Genomic DNA, 19,347 nt, shown 5'->3' with positions numbered 1-19,347 from the left:
TGTGTTATATATATAAAGTTTAAGAAGATTAGCAAAATCTCATCTTAAGTCTCAGCCTCAGGAAGTCATAACCATTATTTTACTTTTATATATATATATATATATATATATATATATATATATATATACTTACCTTTTCAGTACGTTTGGCTTTTGCGGCATTTATAGTTCGTAAAAAATCTCTTTCTCTCCTTTTGTACTGTTACTTTTCTTTTTTTCACACTTAATACAACGAGACGTGAGTTTAACGGAAATTATAACGTTAAAATTTAAAAGCGCCAAGAACTTTTGAGTAATAAAAGTGATCTGCAATTAGTAGTGTAAAATTTCCCAAAAGAATGGTAAAATTTAATATATACACCCTCCATTCCAAAAGAAACCGAACTTTTGAAAACAAATAGTACCACTAGTGCCATCTGTTGTAATATTTTACCGGTAGATGGCGTAGTCCCTCATTGACAACTGGTATAAATGTCATGACATTTGGATGCACGGTAACAAAGTTATTGCGTTTCAACTGTCAGTGTGTCGTGTACATAGGTCGGAAAATGAGTTTCAAACAACGAGCTGCAATTGAGTTTTGTGTTAAACTGGGTAAAACGTTTAGTGAAACGCACCAAATGCTACAAAATGCATATGGTGATGAGTCTCTATCCCGTACGCAAGTTTACGAGTGGTTCAGGCGATTCAAATCGGGTAGAGAGACGCTGGATGATGATGAAAGATCAGGCCGTCCCAGAACCGGATTATCGGAAGAAAACATCGAAAAAGTGCGTGAATTCATCAAACATAACAAAAAATCGTCGGTGAAAGTTATTGAAATGGAATTAGGCATTCCTCAAACAACCGCATACCGCATTTTGACCGAAGTTTTGGGCCTTAAGAAGGTTAATTCGTGGTTTGTACCACACAAACTCACCGAAGACCAAAAAGTTGATCGAATTGCGCATTGCAAAGACATTGTTAAAAGTGCTCGGCAGGATCGAAACTTCTTGAAATCGATTGTAACTGGTGACGAGACGTGGTGTTTTGAATATGAGCCCGAAACAAAGCGGCAAAGTGCTGAATGGAGAGCGCCGGATGAAGGAACACCCAAAAAAAAGTCGCTTGGTGAAGTCAAAAGTTAAGGTGATACTGATTTGTTTTTACGATTCAAAAGGAATTATCCACAAAGAATTTGTTCAGCCCGGCCAGACAGTCACTGGAGAGTTTTACTTAGGCGTCATGAAGCGTTTGCTGGCAAGAATTCGTCGTATTCGGCCCGAATATTGCGAAATCGACAGTTGGACTCTTTTGGACGATAATGCACCATCACATCGTTCGCGACTTGTAGCTGAATTTTTGGTCAAGAATCATATGATTCGGTTGCATCAACCGCCCTATTCACCAGATCTCGCTCCGTGCGATTTCTATCTGTTCCCGAAACTGCATTTGGCGATGAAAGGAAAGTGGCACGCATCGATTGATGCCATTGAGAAGGCGACGACCGCCGTCCTAAAGACCATTCCAATAAAGGACATGGAGAAGTCGTTTGACAACTTGTTGGAGCGTGCAAATATGTGTATCGATGCAGAAGGGGAATACATTGATTAATAAAAATGGTTTGTTCCAAAATGTACATTGCTTTTTTGTTTTTTTTAAAACGTTCGGTTTCTTTTGGAATGGAAGGTGTATATATAATTTCTTCCAATACATATTACCCTTAATAAACTTTAAAATTTAATACTCCCTGCTTCAAATATGACAATTATGACGGATACAATGCCCCTAGCCAATAATAATGGAATTGAATGAAGAAAGAAAGCTCTTGGTTCAGCTTTCAGATTTATAAGAGTAAATCGAATGACTCACTCACTAATTCACGTATTGTAGATCTCCGAAATTATTAGTAGTAAAACCTTGAAATGTTGCAGAGATAATCTCTTTATATCCTAGATTACAGATAGGACGGGAATTTACGAGATTCGACTTCTAAAGGGGATAAAAGAAAAAAAAACTTGGAGTTTTTTTTTTTTTAAATTCTTCATTCTTCAGATTTCTGAAACTATTAGGAGTGAGACAGAAATTTTGTAGAAATTATAATCCTTGTACCCTAGGCTGCAGGTAAGTTGGAATCTTGCGAGATGCAACTTTGAAAGTTTCGTTGCTGTTCTTCGGATCTCTAAAAGCATTAGGCGTAGCACTGAAATTTTGTATACATATCACCTATGTATTCTAGGTTGTTGGTAAGATGGAGTTTTATGAAATATGACCCATAAAGGAGGAAACGCAGGTGAGTGTTTACGTAATTCCAGTGAAATCGAACCGTGCTAAGAACGGGCACTGTTAATTACTTTACAATTTGGACCAAATATAATGTTCATTATGGAACATACAAGATTGTTAACCTTAAATAGAAGTATTTTCATCATTTGCCACACTCTATATGACGAATATTTTGTATTATAGAACTTCCTGAACTCCCTTCCAGTCCCTCATTTGATTTCTCTCTTTAAAAATCAATCTCAAGAACAGTATACTTATACATCGTACGCGATCTAAAGAACTTATTCAATTTGCACCAAACTTGACATGGAGGACCATGACTTGCTTCCTAAGCATGTGATATTTTTATTTTGTGTTAACCAAGTTATTCGCTATTAAATTTGGGGTTTCGCAAAAATTAGCGGAAAATACATGGAATAAATCTGTTAAATGTTAAGTAAAATGCAGTGGATACTTATAAAGAAATTTGCTAAAATCAATGAAGGACGAATATTCCCGCAATAGGTTAACAAAGAACTGCTAAGGAAATTAAAATCTAAAATCTTGTTTTTTCTCCTGGTCTTGGTAAAAAACAGTTTTAGCTTCCCCCGAAATTTGTTTCTTTCTGACCTTTACAACAGTACTCCATACAATAAAAATAATACGTACAAGGTGTTTATTTTGGAGAAACAAAATTCCTTGACTTTTCCAGGTTCTGTGCACGTTAGAAAATGTTTCATACTCTATCTGAATGAAATTAAACAAACATTGTGCTTTCCATTAATCACCTATGTCTACAAACTCTTTTCAGATTACCTTTAAGTTTGCATAGATGCGACGGTTGTTAAAGATGTCACTATTGTTACGATAGTCACTAGAAGAAATGCTAACTTCAAATTCGGAGTATTTTTGATGGATTTCATCTCCCCATATAGACATCTCTATTTACCTAGATGTTTTAATACAACTGCTATATTTTTTTAATGTTCCAAGATATAAAACAATACATACGAATAAATGAAAAAACAGATACAAAGGATACTAGGAAAGTTTTACAATACAGTTTTATTTATCTACTTTTTGAAAATAATTTCCACCACATTCAATATACCTCTCCATCTTCCGAAAACAAACTGTCACGATGTTGTTCACATATCGAGCTTGTCTCTTATCAAACATTTGCAGCATCTCCCGGAACCATATCACATGATGTGTCATCAGACTATGCGGCATCCAGAGACAAAGTTTCTTCACGTGCAAATCATCATGTAGAATCGAACAAATTCTGGTGCATTTAAGCCTAATGTATCCTCAGTCTGCTGGTACGTCACTCACCTGTCTTCGTCAAGCATTTTCCTAACAGCAGTAATGTTTTCCTCTGTAACTGATGTTCGTGACCTTCCCGCCCTCTCAGCGTCCTCCAGGATGAAATTTCCACTTTGGAATTCTCTGTATCACCTGAATATAATCGTACGATGTAGACAGCCATCACCCAGTGGAAGAGTTATTTCTTCTAAGCACTGGTCTATGTTTAAACCACGTGTGAAGTTATATCACAAAACTACTCGTATCTCGTTTCGTGACAAAGATGCCATAGCAAGCATTTCAGACTATCACTTCCAATGAATTACTCAGCCCATCGACTTGGTGCAGCGGTTACTGTGCAAGTATGAACATGTCTCAGCATGCACCAAGAAGCAAACTCCTGCAACACATGATTGCGTCGTATTGCAAAACTTTCATAGTACCATTTGTACTTGTATATATGAATATGAAAAAAATTGTTTGTAAAGTACAGATATTTATAACTTATTTTTAGGTAACATTTTCGAACAGGTAACTTCTTCTGGAAACACTCTTTCTAGTTGACATTTGCATTCCTTGTTCCATGAGATAGGTAATGACTGAATACCTCCATAGGATGTGACGGCATGACGAAATGAATACCATAATTACGTGCCTTTTTCCCCACAACTCCCGCATCACATCTTATCCACTTCTACACTTCATTGCAATCCTCATATCTCAGTATCAAAAGCATTTAAGAAGTGTTTTTGTTACTACTGAGGGCACTTCTGGATTGAAAAGGTCTGCCCCGCACCAAATTCTTCAGTTTTGAAAACGGATAGAGGCCAGTAAAGAATAGTACTCGGGAGAGAATGAATGCGACTGCTTCGATATTCTGATCCTGTAAAAAGCCGCCTTCGTATCCGTGAAACCTGCTTCTCTTCATCCAGCTGTAGAGGAAAGAACAATAACGAACCCTGAACAATTTCAAATAGTGTCCTACCCCGCACGATGCAATGAGGATATAAGGTTCCAAATATCTTTAATGGTTAGCTTTTTCCTTCACGACCAGAGCCTCGACAGGAGCAGAGTTTGACCTTGATAGATCAATTGACCTTTCTCTCTCATAAAGCATCAATTTCGTTACTTTATTATGCTGATCTTTTTCCAAAGAATGAATACCTAAGAATATACGCAACATGGAAACAGATTTTTTTTTTTTTTTTTTTTAGCCCCCAATATTTGTTATATTTCAAGCTGTCTACTTGAAATTAGGGATTAATATTTTAATTTTTTTTTCTTAAAAGAAACATGAACCGGTTGTATCATTTCCACAACTCAAACAGCAGGCGCGTGTATACAAACTCCGTGATCGACCGTAAGTACAAGGTCAAATTGATCTAAGAGGTAGTGTGGCAAGCAAACTATTTAAGAAGGATTCCGCTACTTCATATCTTCAGGTAGTTTTTAGTGACAATGACGATTAATGCTCAACAACATCTGATACATGAACTGTTACTATATGAGCTGGAACTTGAGCATACGCTTGCTGCAGCACATCTTGTTGGTTCCAGAAATTTCGTGCAAGCTATAAAAATGTGGAAGAGCAGCTAAGATCCGGTCGCTTAGGGTAACAAATTCTGATATACAACACGCAATTGAGAAAAATCCATCCACCAGCACACGGCGATTGTCAAATCAACTTGGTATGGCCCAATCCATTGTAGTGCGTCACCTTCCCGGACGCGGGAAAATCCATTAGGAATTGCCGCATTGTGAAACAAACTGACCCCAGCTCACGCAAAGAGAGTGGATGCATGCCAACTGTTGCAAAATCTGCGTTTCCTGAAACGGATTGTCACATGCGTTGAAAAGTGAATGTATTTTCTGAAATCCGAATGTCCAAAATGTGGATTAGCAAGAGCAAACTTCCAGAACCGGTCATCAAACAAGACAGTTTCTAGTATAAAGTAATGCTGTGCGTGTGGTAAAACTATCAGGAGATAATTCATTTCGAGTTTATTTCTAGCGGTCGTACCACCAAATGCCGATCATTATTCCGAACAGTTTAAGCGCATGTATGATGCACTACTACAAAACCTGCACTGATGAACAGAAAACACATCCTGGTAAAACATAATAACGCAAAACACACTGTTCGAAAAACGCAATAAAAAATTCATGAACTTGATGGCATCTAACTGATACCAATCCGGCATATAGTTCTGACCTTGCCTCTTCGGCTTACTGTTTCGGTCCATGGCACACTTCCTGAAATCACGATGCTTCACCAACTGGCAGTGACACTTCTTTGCCTCTAAGGACAAGACGTGGAATCGAGAACTGGCAGAGTGGCTGCCCAGTCCAATATGGAAGACTGACAAACTTTTGACATTGAACAGGATCACGATGGTTTATATGCGCGATTCGTAACTGAGTGAAACTTACTTTAACTATTTTCAGCCCGCGTATAAACGACAATCCATGATGGAATTACTGCTCTTTCCTTCACTTCTGAAAAAGCAAAGGTCATTCCATCTTCTCGTAAAATCATAGGACCCCATTTTGTTCACGCGTCGGGGAGGAGAGAGAAAGTGAAAAGGTGAAATGTTGCATGAGATTATTATGCTTTGCTTTTCTTTTACACAAATTGAAGGATGTCATCAAAAAGAACAAAGAAAAAGGTGGAGAATTACCAAGGAAATTATTTTGCTCCATGCTGATAATGCAATTCCCTCATACATCAACTGTGGGTGTGGTCAAAGCATAAGTGTGTTTCCAACTCATTCCTCATCCGGTTTATACATTAGACCTGGATATTTCAGATAAAATATCTGTTCTATCAGCTTAGAGTACAATTTTACATGAACCAGATTTCACATATAATGAAGTCATTAGTACTGAGGAAACTTGAAAGACAGGGTAGTTTGTATTTAATAGGGATAAGAAAATCCGTATAGCGCTGGGTGAAGTATAGAGCCAGCTTGCACCATTCTGCTCAACTCCTCCCTAACGACACTACAAACCTTTTCCAACCCTCATGTTGAGATCTTATCTAACTGAACTGAAAATCTATACAATTACTGACACATTTATTTAATGTCAAGTTATTGTAATCTTTCAGTGATTATCCATCAGGATATAAACATTTTCTAGATCTTTTGTTTTTACGAAGTAATAATTGAAAATCGTAGATATAGAATGAAGTAAATACCACTCTGGCCTGGAATGTAGAAAGAACTTTCAAAATAAGATCACCTAAAAATATTAAATTGAGAGGATTTCTCTTGGCAAAGACGTAGGTTGGATTTAACCACGAATCGAACTACAATCCTGAGCAACCTCTACTTCTTTTCAACAGAAAAAATAGTTTTCCGTTGATTTTTGTATTCAGTAGTCGAGATTTGTTGTAATTTAAGGGAAACAGATAACATAACGTGCATATAGAAAAGGTTGGGTGCCTCCGCTCTATTACCACGTGCAATCTGTTTTCGAAGATGTAAGAACAGCAGCAAAGTAAATGAAAATATGATCTAATTCGTTCAAGCTACTACCAGGGAAGCAAGAAAGTTCGTGCGCTTTTGAACCACTCCCGCTTCCATTTGGCTGCTGCGGCGACATCTGTCCCCGTAGCATGAAAGTTTTGGCTGTTTGGGAAAGCTTATTCATTGACGCATCAGCCACGGTGAATATAACAACGCATTTGTCAGTGTAATGTGTAAAAATCGCTCGTGATCATGTCAGTGTCAAATGAAGTTTTTAGAGCTTGTTTGCTTTACGAGTTTAAATTGGGGACAAATGGTGCAGAAGCAGCTAGAAAAATATGTGTTGCGCTCGGAGAGGGTGTAATAAGTAAATGTACAGCACAAAAATGGTTCCAGACCTTTTCAACTGGTGACGAGACCTTTCAAGATAAGCCTCGCTCTGGGAGGCCTAAATCAGTGGATATGGACCACCTGAAGGCCTCTATTGAAGATTATTCCAGTCAAACATGCCAGGAACTTGCTCACCGATTCGAGGTAAACAGGAAAATTATTCGGGTAAGTCTGCATCAGTTGGGGAAGACCTGAAAACTGGGTCAGTGGGTCTCTCACGAGCTGACCGCTATGAGCCAAGTTCTAAGACTGAATATCTGTTCATTTTTGTTGACGAGACACAAAATCTGTCCAATTTTGGACCGTATAATAACTTGTGACGAGAAGTGGGTCATGTATGACAATAAAAAACGGTCATACCATTGGCTATCACCGAATGATCCGAAGCCTTTGACTGCAAAACCGAACATCCATTAACACAAGGTTTTGCTCTGTGTTTGGTGGACTACAAACGGTATCGTGCACTACGAATTCTTGGAACGTGGTAAGACAATTACCAAAGATGTGTACTCATCACAACTGAGAACGGTAGCCACCAAACTGACCCAGAAACAGCCAGCACTAGTAAACAAAAGAGGTGTGCTCTATAACCAGGACAACGCGCGCCCTCACACCGCAAAACAGGCGCTGGAAGTAATCTCAGAACTTGGTTGGGAGCTTATATTTCATTCTCCCTACTCCCCAGATGTCGCCCCTTCGGATTGCCATTTATTCTTGGCCATAGACAACTTTATGCGTGGCAGGCAGTTCAAGACTGAACAAGACGTCAAAAATGCAGTTGCTGAGTTTTCCGAGTCTCGGGAACAAATATTCTACAAGACTGGCATTTACAAGCTTGTTGAGCGCTGGGAGAAGGTTGTAGAAGCAAATGGAGGCTATTTTGCCGAATAAACAAACCGTTAAAACCCTGTAATTGACAGTTTTCTTCCATAGTATAAAAGCGCACGAACTTTCTTGCTTCCCTGGTACATATAAATTTATCATCACCACAATTGGAAAGGGCATATAATGCATTTTTCCTTCTCCCCATCCCCTTCTATAAACTGGTTTTTACACTGTCTCATTTCTCTATCAATGTCTAATTTTGATCTGATCTTACTCCTACCAAACTGGTGTTCTGACCAACTTTCTTACATGTCGTATGACTACATACTTTTCCTTGGATTGAGTACCCTTCCTTGGATTGAGTTTTCGTGACTCCTTCCTTTTTACGTGACTCCATGGAACTGTTCTAATTCTATACGTAAGTGTCAAGGCAGTATGTTCTCTTCAATGTCTCTCACATACAAGCCTTGTTTTAATCAAGTATGATTTCACATCTAAAACTAGGATCTACGTAATATATACGAGGGACGTCCAAAAACTTGTGATTGAACCACGAACTTTAAAATTTGCCATACATTTAGGTTAATATTTTTACTCGTATATAGTATGGCCTAAAACCTTTATTTTCTCCTGTGTCCAAGTAAGGCAAGATAGTATTTCACAGTAAAATGGAGGAAAATAAAACAGCAGTGATAAAATATTTCCGATTGAAAGTGTGTCGCAGCAAGTTCCTAATAACAAGATAAAAACGTTAAGTGTTAATGGATTTCCTACCATTAATAAATGGCTCTGTGAACTTCTCTGTGGAAGGAGGTAATCTATTGATGGAGACATCAATCCAGCAATATCTATTACTATGGAAGAACAGACTCAAAGTGACAGACGGTTTACTACTACAGCGCTAACAGACATTATTGGCATATTACTAGACAGTATTGACTCCATTTTAACTGAACATATGGTCTTAAGAAGGTAAGCTGTCGTTGGGTACCGCGCATGTTATTAGAGGAGCAAAAACAGTCTTCCGATTTCGCTTTACTTTCAACAGGATCCTACAGTCTAGCCCAGACCTGCTACAACGAAACCAGTGTCATCATTCTAAGTCGCAGACGAAATAACAGATAAATGTAGAAACATTCATTCTGACAACCACAGCACGAAAAGTGCAGAGCCCTCTTAAGATCGTGACTTATCACTTAGATGTATTGTTCAATTATTACCACTCTACAGTAACAGATCAGTATTATGCTGATATTGTACCAAATGAACCGAGGCTATTAAAAAAAAAAGAAGCTACGAATGAAGACAGTCATGGATACTGTTGGGCATTTATTTTCAATTATTGCTGATGAAGTTTAGCTTCCCTTTTCAGTATCGAAGCTGTATAAGAAACCACAAACCAACAGTTTAAAATGGAATCCAAACCTGGGACCCGTGCACTAAAGGCGCGGGCTAGCTACTAGACCTTGGGAGGGGTGAGGTTATATTGAAGAGTGATAAAAACATAGGTCAGGATATGAACTTTCTGAACGTCCCTCGTTTAATATCACTTCGAAAGTACTGCATAGAAGAAAAGGATATTAAATTAGATAAAACACAAAATCCTCAAATACTGTGCGATTTAATTTTATTTACAAATACGTACAACTTATATATACACAGATAAATGGAAGATTTTCTTTAATAGAAATAAATGCACAATACGAAAGAAACAAAAGCAAGCTGCACAATGAATACTGAAGCAACGTAAGTATATACAAAAAGAAATTGACTATATGCAGCACTGTTTCTAATACATTTTTCAAGTCACAACCTCTGATCAAAGGCAAACCAATGCACATTTTCATTACGAGTAAAATCACAAAAAATGATGTTACCTCAGCGGTTTTTGACACGTCAATTCAATTTCGCGAGTGCAGATTTATAACTTAAAAATTTGTCTAGAAAAACTCATTCCAAGTTTCCCAGACTATAAGACAGAAATAGTACTGCAATGACACGTAATAGCTTTATTACATGACAAAAGTTGCAAATATTTTGGTCGGTATTCACTGGCGCTATTTTTAAATAAAACTAATACTACAATGCAACAATAAACGAAATTACAATACAAAACCAATATATTCATAATTTGTACTTTTGTGCTTCGTTTCTGCAAGGAATAATATCGATTTATAATTGCCACACAAAATCGCATAGAATAAATCATTACAAAATAAGTAACTGAAAAATTTAGGTAATAAATTCACTATTTTATTGACTAAAAACAATTTAAATTTCTCTCAAGGATTTGTAAGCAAATATAACAGTAATATTGTTGCATTATATTGAGGTAAAATTACAGGAAACAACATAAGCATAGACTTTTATTAACTAGCAAAATACTGCAAGTTAGAGTAAAAACCAACACACTATGATCAAGCTGTATTCGCACACAGGGTGTTAGTTTTTCTTAGTTACAAAATTTTCACACGCTAAATAGTGACAAAATAAATATATCTTCGCTACGCTCGTTAAGAAACTAAAAAAATTCTACGCACAAAATTAAGTACTTTATAAATTTTCTCTGAGTTCTTAACAAAAAACTGACTTGCAGTTGCTATTATATTCTCCAAGTCTATAAAATAGTCAAACATTAAAAACCTACACTTAAAAATACTCTTTTTGTCTCAAATACAAATTACATCTATGAAAATGCTCTCTCATGTTTGGACTCAAATAATAATGGGAAGTCGACCACGGGTTGTGGTTAATCTTGGCGTCGTAGTTGCGTTTCTTATTATTCTGCTGGCCTGTTTGGGCGTTGTATTAATACGTGATGCAGTCAAAGGGGTTTTTGGAGTTGCTCCTAAATTTCTTCGCGGTGGCTTCACTGGGGTATTACGGTTACAAGGTGTTAACACTCGGGACATACACCGGGATTGTGCAGTGTTACCTGGAGTTTTCGGCGTCTTTGAGAGAGCCGATATTATGGGTAGATTTGCAACAGAGCTTCTGCAAATCATATCTTCATTCCTTCTTTCCAGATAGCTCTGAAATAGATAAATAATACTTATTTATTAAGTAAGCTAATAACGAACAAATAATGGTAAGATTTTACAAGTTGAAGCATGTATATTTTGTTTACCCAATTTGTCTTCGAAAAATATTAAAGAATCAAAAATCTAAAGGTCATAAGCTGTGTTCATTTTTTAATAATTTAAATTTTCGCAATAAAATTAGTACCTGAAAAGAAATGGAGGCGGGATTGACAAAATAAGTCAGGTTAATCATATCATTGCCATAATTGTCTCCTTTCCCCCCTTTATCATTTTCAGTGATATACTCGAATCCTGACAATTGTATGAAAGAAGTGTTGTGGATTGTGTATCACTGTTTTCACATTACTTTTTCAAACTCCCTAAAGCAAATAAAACAATAGTTTACTGAGCTAGCAGGGAATCAAACAGCTTGTCTGGTGAATACTATACTACTAAACTGCCAAATTCCAGCACACGAACTCAACCAGACGACTTATTTATGACAACTACTGGAAATCTAATATTCTTCTAACAAACGAACAAACAACCGAGTGTCGCTGCTTGTTCTTTACTGTAACAACGACCAAAAGGTAAATAAGCACGTTCATCCTATATGATTCCTCAAATACATACTAGTAACAGTCAATGCATCTGTTCAGAAAAGGCTAGTTTCTTTAGTTACTATGATCAATGAATCCTCAGAACGTGAACAAAATGTTTCATTTGGCTAACAACATTTATATCGTTCTTTGTGAGGCCTATTTTTTTTTTTTTAATTTTTAATTTTTTTCCTTGTCTAAACGGAACGGGACCAAGAAGAATCTTATAAACACATCAATCTCCGTGCGTACGACAGTCATGACAAATAGTTTATACGAAACAAAAGTACTCTTCAACAATTACAGGAATATATCCCGACCAGCGAACAAGTGCAGACGCCAATTATTGTAATAAGTCCGGGGAAAACGAACTCAGAAGCTCCTGGCGCGCAAAGCTTGCAACACAACATATGTTGAAAAGCTAAATAAAAGGTCTCTGCCCGAACTCAGCTACCACATATAGCGATCTTTATGCCTTAGACGATGGACTACTACTACAAAAACCTAAGTTTTACGTTCCATCGTTATGCCGGCTAGGCTAAAGGAGACTGTGATGAGAAATGAATGAAATGAACAAAGCGGGAAGAAAGAGAGGACTCCGAGAAACCCCACGCACACGGTGTTATCCACCACAAAGTTCACTTAGCGCAAGCTGGGATCGAACCAGACACAGGACTACTACTTCATCAAATTTCGTTCAGATCTGGCCAGCAGTTACTGAGAAATAAAGTATCCTTCCCCTTCACTGATATGCTTATGCCAGAAGCTAATAAAATCCGCGTTATGCAAGGTATTACTGTATATACATTCCAATTAAGTCTTTACGATATGAATTAATTTCTGCTTGACGAAGAGAATTTCAAAGTATTCAAAAATATTCTTACCGAAATAATTTCCAATGAAATTACGTCATTGCTTCTAATACTTTTTATTTATTTATTTCAAGTTATGAAAGAGCAAGGCAAGTTATGAAAGATCACGTTTAACCATATTGAGAATTTATGTTGATTTTACACTAAACGAAAATTTTACCTTAGAATCAGTATACGACTGTCAGATGGATTAAACTATCCGTTTTTCTAGCGATTTATTGCACATAGTTTTAATTTTTAAAGTTAATTGGGAGTTACATAAAATGAAGACTTGAAGGATATGGCAAAAGAGATTTCAATATTTTTGAGTCTTATCCAAAAATATTTATGCGTAATATTTCTCAACCTGTAGTTTGCGATAGAGAAATATAAAATTCATCGATCATTAAAATTAAATTAAATTCTATGATTGTTTCACGTTATATGTATCTTAGATACAAATTGATTAAGTACTCGATCAGACATCAAATGCTCTGCAAAGGTTAAAGGTCTACCATATTATTGTGGAACTTTGCTCAAATATAAATTATACACAAAGTAAAAATTTGTTCAACTGTCAGTCTAAATTTTAATGGTAGAATTTAATTTAGGTCTAGAATACCTCGTATATCCAAAATGAAGTTTCCAACTACTAATGTATAGGTTACAAAAATTGACACAGAAAACCTGTCAGCTGTTTTAAACTCGTATATTAAGTTTAATACAGGCCTCCCAGCAGGACATTGAAAAAATATAGGACATTTTGGTTTATAAAATAGGACAGTTTGGTTTATACAATGGAATATTATGCTCTGAAGAAAGAAAAAAAAGTATTGTAAGAAAAGGCCACCCTTCACCCCAATGGACAACTATTTGTTATTCAAAATAGTAAAAAAAAATTAAAAAATGCAGCTCCAATATCTTTAGAATTCAGAACATATTCGCACTACCTCAGAAGAAAAAGAAATAGTTAACTCTTATTTATAGGATTACCATGACATTTAACAGTTTTAACATGCCGTTATTCATATATAATTTTGAATACGTAAATTTAATTAATGCATGCAAAAATATTAACTATTTCTCTACCTTCCTACTATTCTTCTAGTTCTTTTAATTACAGATGAACTTTATTTTGGCATTATTTTTCATTACTTCATATCTTTCTAATGGAAAAAGATTGATAACTTATTTCTCTGTAATAAAATATTTGAATCTAATTAAATACTGAATTATTTGATCAAAGTATTTCCCTTTGAAATAAATAACGTAACAGCATTTCATTCATCATAGCTCTGCAAATTATATATACACTTCTAACAACTGTTATATAACAAATTTCAGGACACTTCCAGTTCATAAATAATTTCCAGGACATTTCCAGGATTTTCACTATTTGTCTGCTTTCCATAATTTTTCCAAAGCGTTTCCATGACTCTTTTATTTTCAGGTTTTTCAGGACGTGTATGTACAGCAATATTGGAAGGCGTTGGGATATGTTGGTGAATACCAACACACCTCAATGCCTAGCCAATACTGCTGCACACACTGCTGAAAGAAAATGCTAACACAGCTTGCGTTATAAGAAACTGGAGAATGGCAAGGTTCCTCAGCTAAGTTTCACTGGGGAAGAATAGGCACATAGGAGACAAAGATGAAAAAAAAAGTGGCCACGGGAGGATAGGAAAAACCAAATTTAAAAAAAAAAGTAATAGTGAGGATTAGTGACTGTCCCTCAGAAAAATAATGCTAAGACACATTTACGCATGTTGCTAATATGTAGCAATTTAAATCATCACTAGAACTGCCCTTGGCAAGCACTTTTAATAATTCAATCACTGAAAAATATAGAAAATATAGGACAAGATTAAAATATAGGACATATATAGGACAAATAAACACAAATTTCCAAAATATAGGAAAAAATAGGAAAATAAGACATCTGGGAGCCCTGTTAATACTAAATTCTACATTACATTGAACTTCCATAATCATGTTAACATAAGCGATCTAACGATCCCAATACTATAGAAGTCATTTAATTACACAGTAATGAATTTATCTACACCTCAGCCATTCATACGAGTATATATGAAGAAATCTAAGACAGTTACTATTATTTGCGAAAAAAAAAAAAAAAAAATCGTAACAACTTCTACTGAATTTGTTCAAACTGCAAAATGTTTATATGTAGTCAGAGACTTAAAAACAGATATGTCACTTTTTTTAACTGTTTGTTAGAAAGCAAAGGAAATATATGAAACAAAACTTCAAAATATGTGTCCCAATTCTACTGGATTTCACTAGATGGGTATACATTAAAGTTAAATAGACTTTCGGAAGCAGTAATATGCATCACGGAAAGTTAAAGTTTACTTCTTTAAGTTTCTAATGTCCCTTAATTGCAATGCTATGTAAGCTGTAGACCTATAGCTTACGTAAGATCAAAACAGTTCGAATGTTCAAGTCGCAGCACCCAATTAATACTCAACAGCTTCTGTAGCTAATAAGTGAATGAATTCGTATCAGAAATTCATAATCATCTCATTTTTATCATCATATTATATATATTACATAGAACAATCTACATCTTCAGGACATCCACCTTTTATAGCAATTCAATAAACTATTTCTCTAGACAAATCACGTGTCTAGAGCAGTGGTTCTCAACCGATGTGTCGTGACACATTGGTGTATCACGCAGTCCCCTAAGGTGTGTTGCGAAATATTAGAACTTAAAAATCATGAAAAATTTAATAATTAGTTAAAATCGAGACAGACTGTACCAGTCACCACCACCAGCCGCAGCAATAATGCTCAGTGCCACACAGAGTCATAAAACCTAACAGATTCCACTATTATAATAGATGATAAGCAAGTTTGTCGCGATTTCCTGGACTTCCAAAGTGTGTCGTCAGTAGAGATGCAAAAAAGCCGGCTTTTTTGAATCGATGGTTTTTTTCACATAAAAAGCCGGCTTTTTTTGGAAAAAAAACCGAGAATTTTGGAAATTTTGGCTTTTTTCAACTTCATGATTTTTCTATCTAAATAGCTTTCTTATAGTATATTCTATAGTTAGATAAGAATTCCATGACCTGAATGCGATATTTCGCTCGGAAATTCACCATCAAGATAGATGGAGCACGTGTTTTACGAATTAAAGCTAACATGAAGAATGTAGTATTTGAGGGTAATTTTAGAGGCTATTTAACTTTATTTTAACTTTTGAGTTATCGACATCTCTTTTCTTCTCTAGTTTGTCATCCGTGTTTCATTTCTAAGAGCTTTTAGTACTCTAGCTTCTAGCGCAAAAGTTAAACTTGCCCGTTTTTCTATTTATCCGTCAAAGCGTACGTTTTTCAATATATCCGTCAAGCCGTACTTCCATATTTCTGTTATACTGTAGCTGTGAAGTGATTTAGCAATAATTTTCCGGACACAACCTTGAATACCAATTTATACAAATAATCAGTAGCGGATTTAGAAAAGTACTTTAGGAGGTTTTTTTCTGATTGTTTCGTTTCCTAAAAAGTCCTAATTTTATTTGGGAAGTGCTTGAAGTTTATGAGTACAGGCATAATATTTCGTTTCGTTTATATGTTTAGCAATAATCTTCCGGATACAACTTTAAAAATCATTTTATACTGAGAATCAGTGGCGGATTTAGAAAAGTATTTTGGGAAGGGTTTCTTACTAATGTTTAGTTTTTTTTTAAACATTCGTAATTTTTATTTGACGGGAGCTTAAAGTTTATGAGTAAAGGCATAAATAATAGATATTTCGTTTGTTGCAGACATTCCGTAACTTTGGGGAACGGGCTTCAGTCCGAAAGACCGCCCCCCTAACCTTCGCAAAACCGTCACTGCTGGTAATTAGTAATAATAACGATTTAAAAACAATAAAAAAGGAAGTCGTCCAACTCACAGTACACGCACTATTTCTACATTCACAGATGGAATGAAGAAAAGCTTTGTCAGAATGGTCGAATGCTGGTTGAATCCCGGACTTCCCGATAGAAGCGCAAAAGCTAATCACTCAGTCATGTTTGTTGTGGAGTTGTATTTAGCTTAACTTAAATATATTCCGTAGTTTTTTTTTTTTTTGGGGGGGGGTGAGTTCCGTAATGATATGTTGAATCCCTCTTGTTAAAAATTCAGAAAACTTGAGGATTGGTTAAACTGTGATGGTGGTTCTATAAAACTTAACTGTAGAATTTCAAGAATATACAGAACCAAAAGCTCTAGATGTGCAGCCTTTAAGTGTATCATATAAATCTAAGTATTTCTCTTATGTTTTATTTTAATTTTGTTTTGTTTCAAAAAGAGGGTATGGAATATTTTGAAGTAAAAATACTACATACTATTTTGCTAGTTATTTGTGTATTCTTTAAAAAGAAGTGTTTACTTTTAGGGTTGGCTGGTTTACACCAACTTCTTTTTTAATAACTGGTTTAAACCACAAAAATAAAAAGAATGAAAAATGCGAATCGTGTGAACTTCATGGTAACGTTTCCAGATATCAAACCACCTGCAATAGTTTTATTTCCCTTTCACCTTTTAATCAAGGTGTCCCATGTTCAATTCTCGGTCGAACCACAAACCTTCTTTCATGCGTAACCCAAGTAGCGGTTCGGATGTCAGTTTAAGCGAAAGTCTTCTCCTTGATAACCTCGGTATTTCGTAAGGATGTTAAGCCTAAATATACGAAACAAACCAAATTGTATATTTCTGCATGCCTAAATGCGTGTTGTTTTATAAAGAAGCCAATATTGCTTAAATATATTGATAGAAATTGGCAAAATTTATCGATTGCCTACGTAGCTTCCAACATTAGCTTGGATTGGACTTTCAATGATATCTACGTACCGGTACTAAATTTGTAATTTAATACCTCAGTTTTAGCGTACTGATTATGGTACGTTGACCTTTAAATTTTACATGCAAAGCAATAACAGGATTTTCCCGTTATTGTCTTACATTTCAAGTAATGACGGGATTTTCCCAATGGCTAGGGCGGGAGATTCTCAACTTAAGAAATTTACTGACCGCACTTTAAGCTTATGGGAGTTCTTCCGGCATAACCCCGCTGTTGCATAATAACATCAAGGCGAAACAAACTTATTTCTGTGAATATGTAATATAAATACATAAAGCAAAAAATCTAAGTCAAAAAAGCCTGGTTTAAACATCCCCCAAAAAGCGGGTTTTTGGCATTTTCAAAAACAACTACGGTTCTTGCCAACTCTGCTTACTTTTGTATATAGGAGGTTAAAAAATTCTTATTATATACATTGGTTAATCCTGTGGAATTCATAATGTAAATATGTTGAAGAAAAATTGTTTGAAATATTTTTTCGAAATTCATAGTTTATTTTCGATGTTTTATATTATTATCAGCATCAACCACTAATTAAATGATTTTTTCTGTTATAGAGAAGCGATACAAAGTCTGTTTTATCAATTTAAAGCAGTATTTTGAAAAAAGCCCAAAATTTCCCAAGCAAAAAAGCAAAGCAGAAAAAACCGAGTTTTTTTCCAAAAAAGCCGTTTTTTTTCCGAGCCCTTGCATCTCTAGTCGTCAGTGAAAAAAGGTTGAGAACCGCTGGTCTAGAGAAACACTAAAAACCCACATCTAAAGACCATACTCCTTCAATACGCAGGACAACTTAATATTTTGACGAAATAAAGACTTATGCACGAGAAGATTTACGTAGCTTTTATTTACTTCTTACGAAGAAGCTCTTTTTAAAATATATGGGTGGCCAGAACGTTTTAAAAGTAAGAATGAACCTCCAACAATCTAACCACAGTCGCACCAAGATGACATTGATAACCATTTAGAATAAATCATTAAAAGAAATGAAAATGAAATCTTTCAGTTTTACGTCCCACGATTGTGCCGGCTAGGCTAAAGGAGACTGATGAGAAATGATGGAATGAAGAAAGTGGGAGGAAATAAAACACCGAGAAAACCCATGCATACGGTGTTGAGCCATCAAAGTTCACTTGGCGTAAGCGGGAATCGAACTAGGGACCCCACGCACCAGAGGTGAACGCTCTACCACTGAGCCACAGCAACTCCAAGTCATTAATAGAATATAATTTTGAAGTTTTATTCGGAAGCAAAGTTTGCCTTGAAGTTTAGTTTTCTCTATGTTCCGAAATTATCCTTACGACGGTGAGTGCAGAACTTACAATACAAATGTTACTTTGTTAAGGTCTAGCTAAACAAATTGATTTGCCATATACGAACGCAATGTAAACAAAATTTGGTGAAGGAGCAATTTCTATTAGTTTCGAAATGTCCATAAAATTATGAAAAAACAATTGCAAATATGTAAGAAACCCTGGGTAACAGATAAATACTGGAATGAACTGTGTCGCAAATTAAAAGGCATGATTTCAACTAACCAACAAACTAAAGTACGGACGTTGCAGAATAGGCTCTAACAACTAAGCACATGAAAAACTGCATTGCCAATTCGAATTAACCCAATTGCGTTCTGAAGATATTTCAGCACTTTCCTTCCAATACATACATTCTAGATTGTTCATTATAGAGAAATGCATAAGATCTAGACAAAATTATTTGCTACAATAGAACTGAAGATATCCTAAAAACACGGAAGAGATGTTAAGTAACTGTG

General features: G+C 35.7%; 1 protein-coding gene across 3 annotated transcripts in view; it reads right to left on the bottom strand.

The window, feature by feature from the left end:
• Positions 1-9,841: 9,841 nt before the first annotated feature.
• LOC145671603 (protein regulator of cytokinesis 1-like) overlaps positions 9,842-19,347 on the bottom strand; it is a 73,924-nt gene continuing 64,418 nt past the window's right edge. Inside the window, exon 13 of one of the 3 annotated variants that reach the window (XM_081740795.1) lies at positions 9,842-11,263. In XM_081740795.1, the coding sequence (XP_081596921.1) occupies positions 10,946-11,263 (318 nt within the window). In that variant the 3' untranslated portion in view covers positions 9,842-10,945. The remainder of the gene's footprint in view (positions 11,264-19,347) is intronic. The other 2 variants (XM_081740797.1, XM_081740801.1) reach the window with 2 other exon arrangements.

The sequence above is a fragment of the Thermobia domestica genome, chromosome 2 (genome assembly GCF_964235325.1).
Source record: "Thermobia domestica chromosome 2, izTheDome1.hap1.1, whole genome shotgun sequence".
NCBI classification, from domain to species: Eukaryota; Metazoa; Arthropoda; class Insecta; order Zygentoma; family Lepismatidae; genus Thermobia; species Thermobia domestica.
This window is presented reverse-complemented; position numbering and strand designations above follow the sequence as displayed.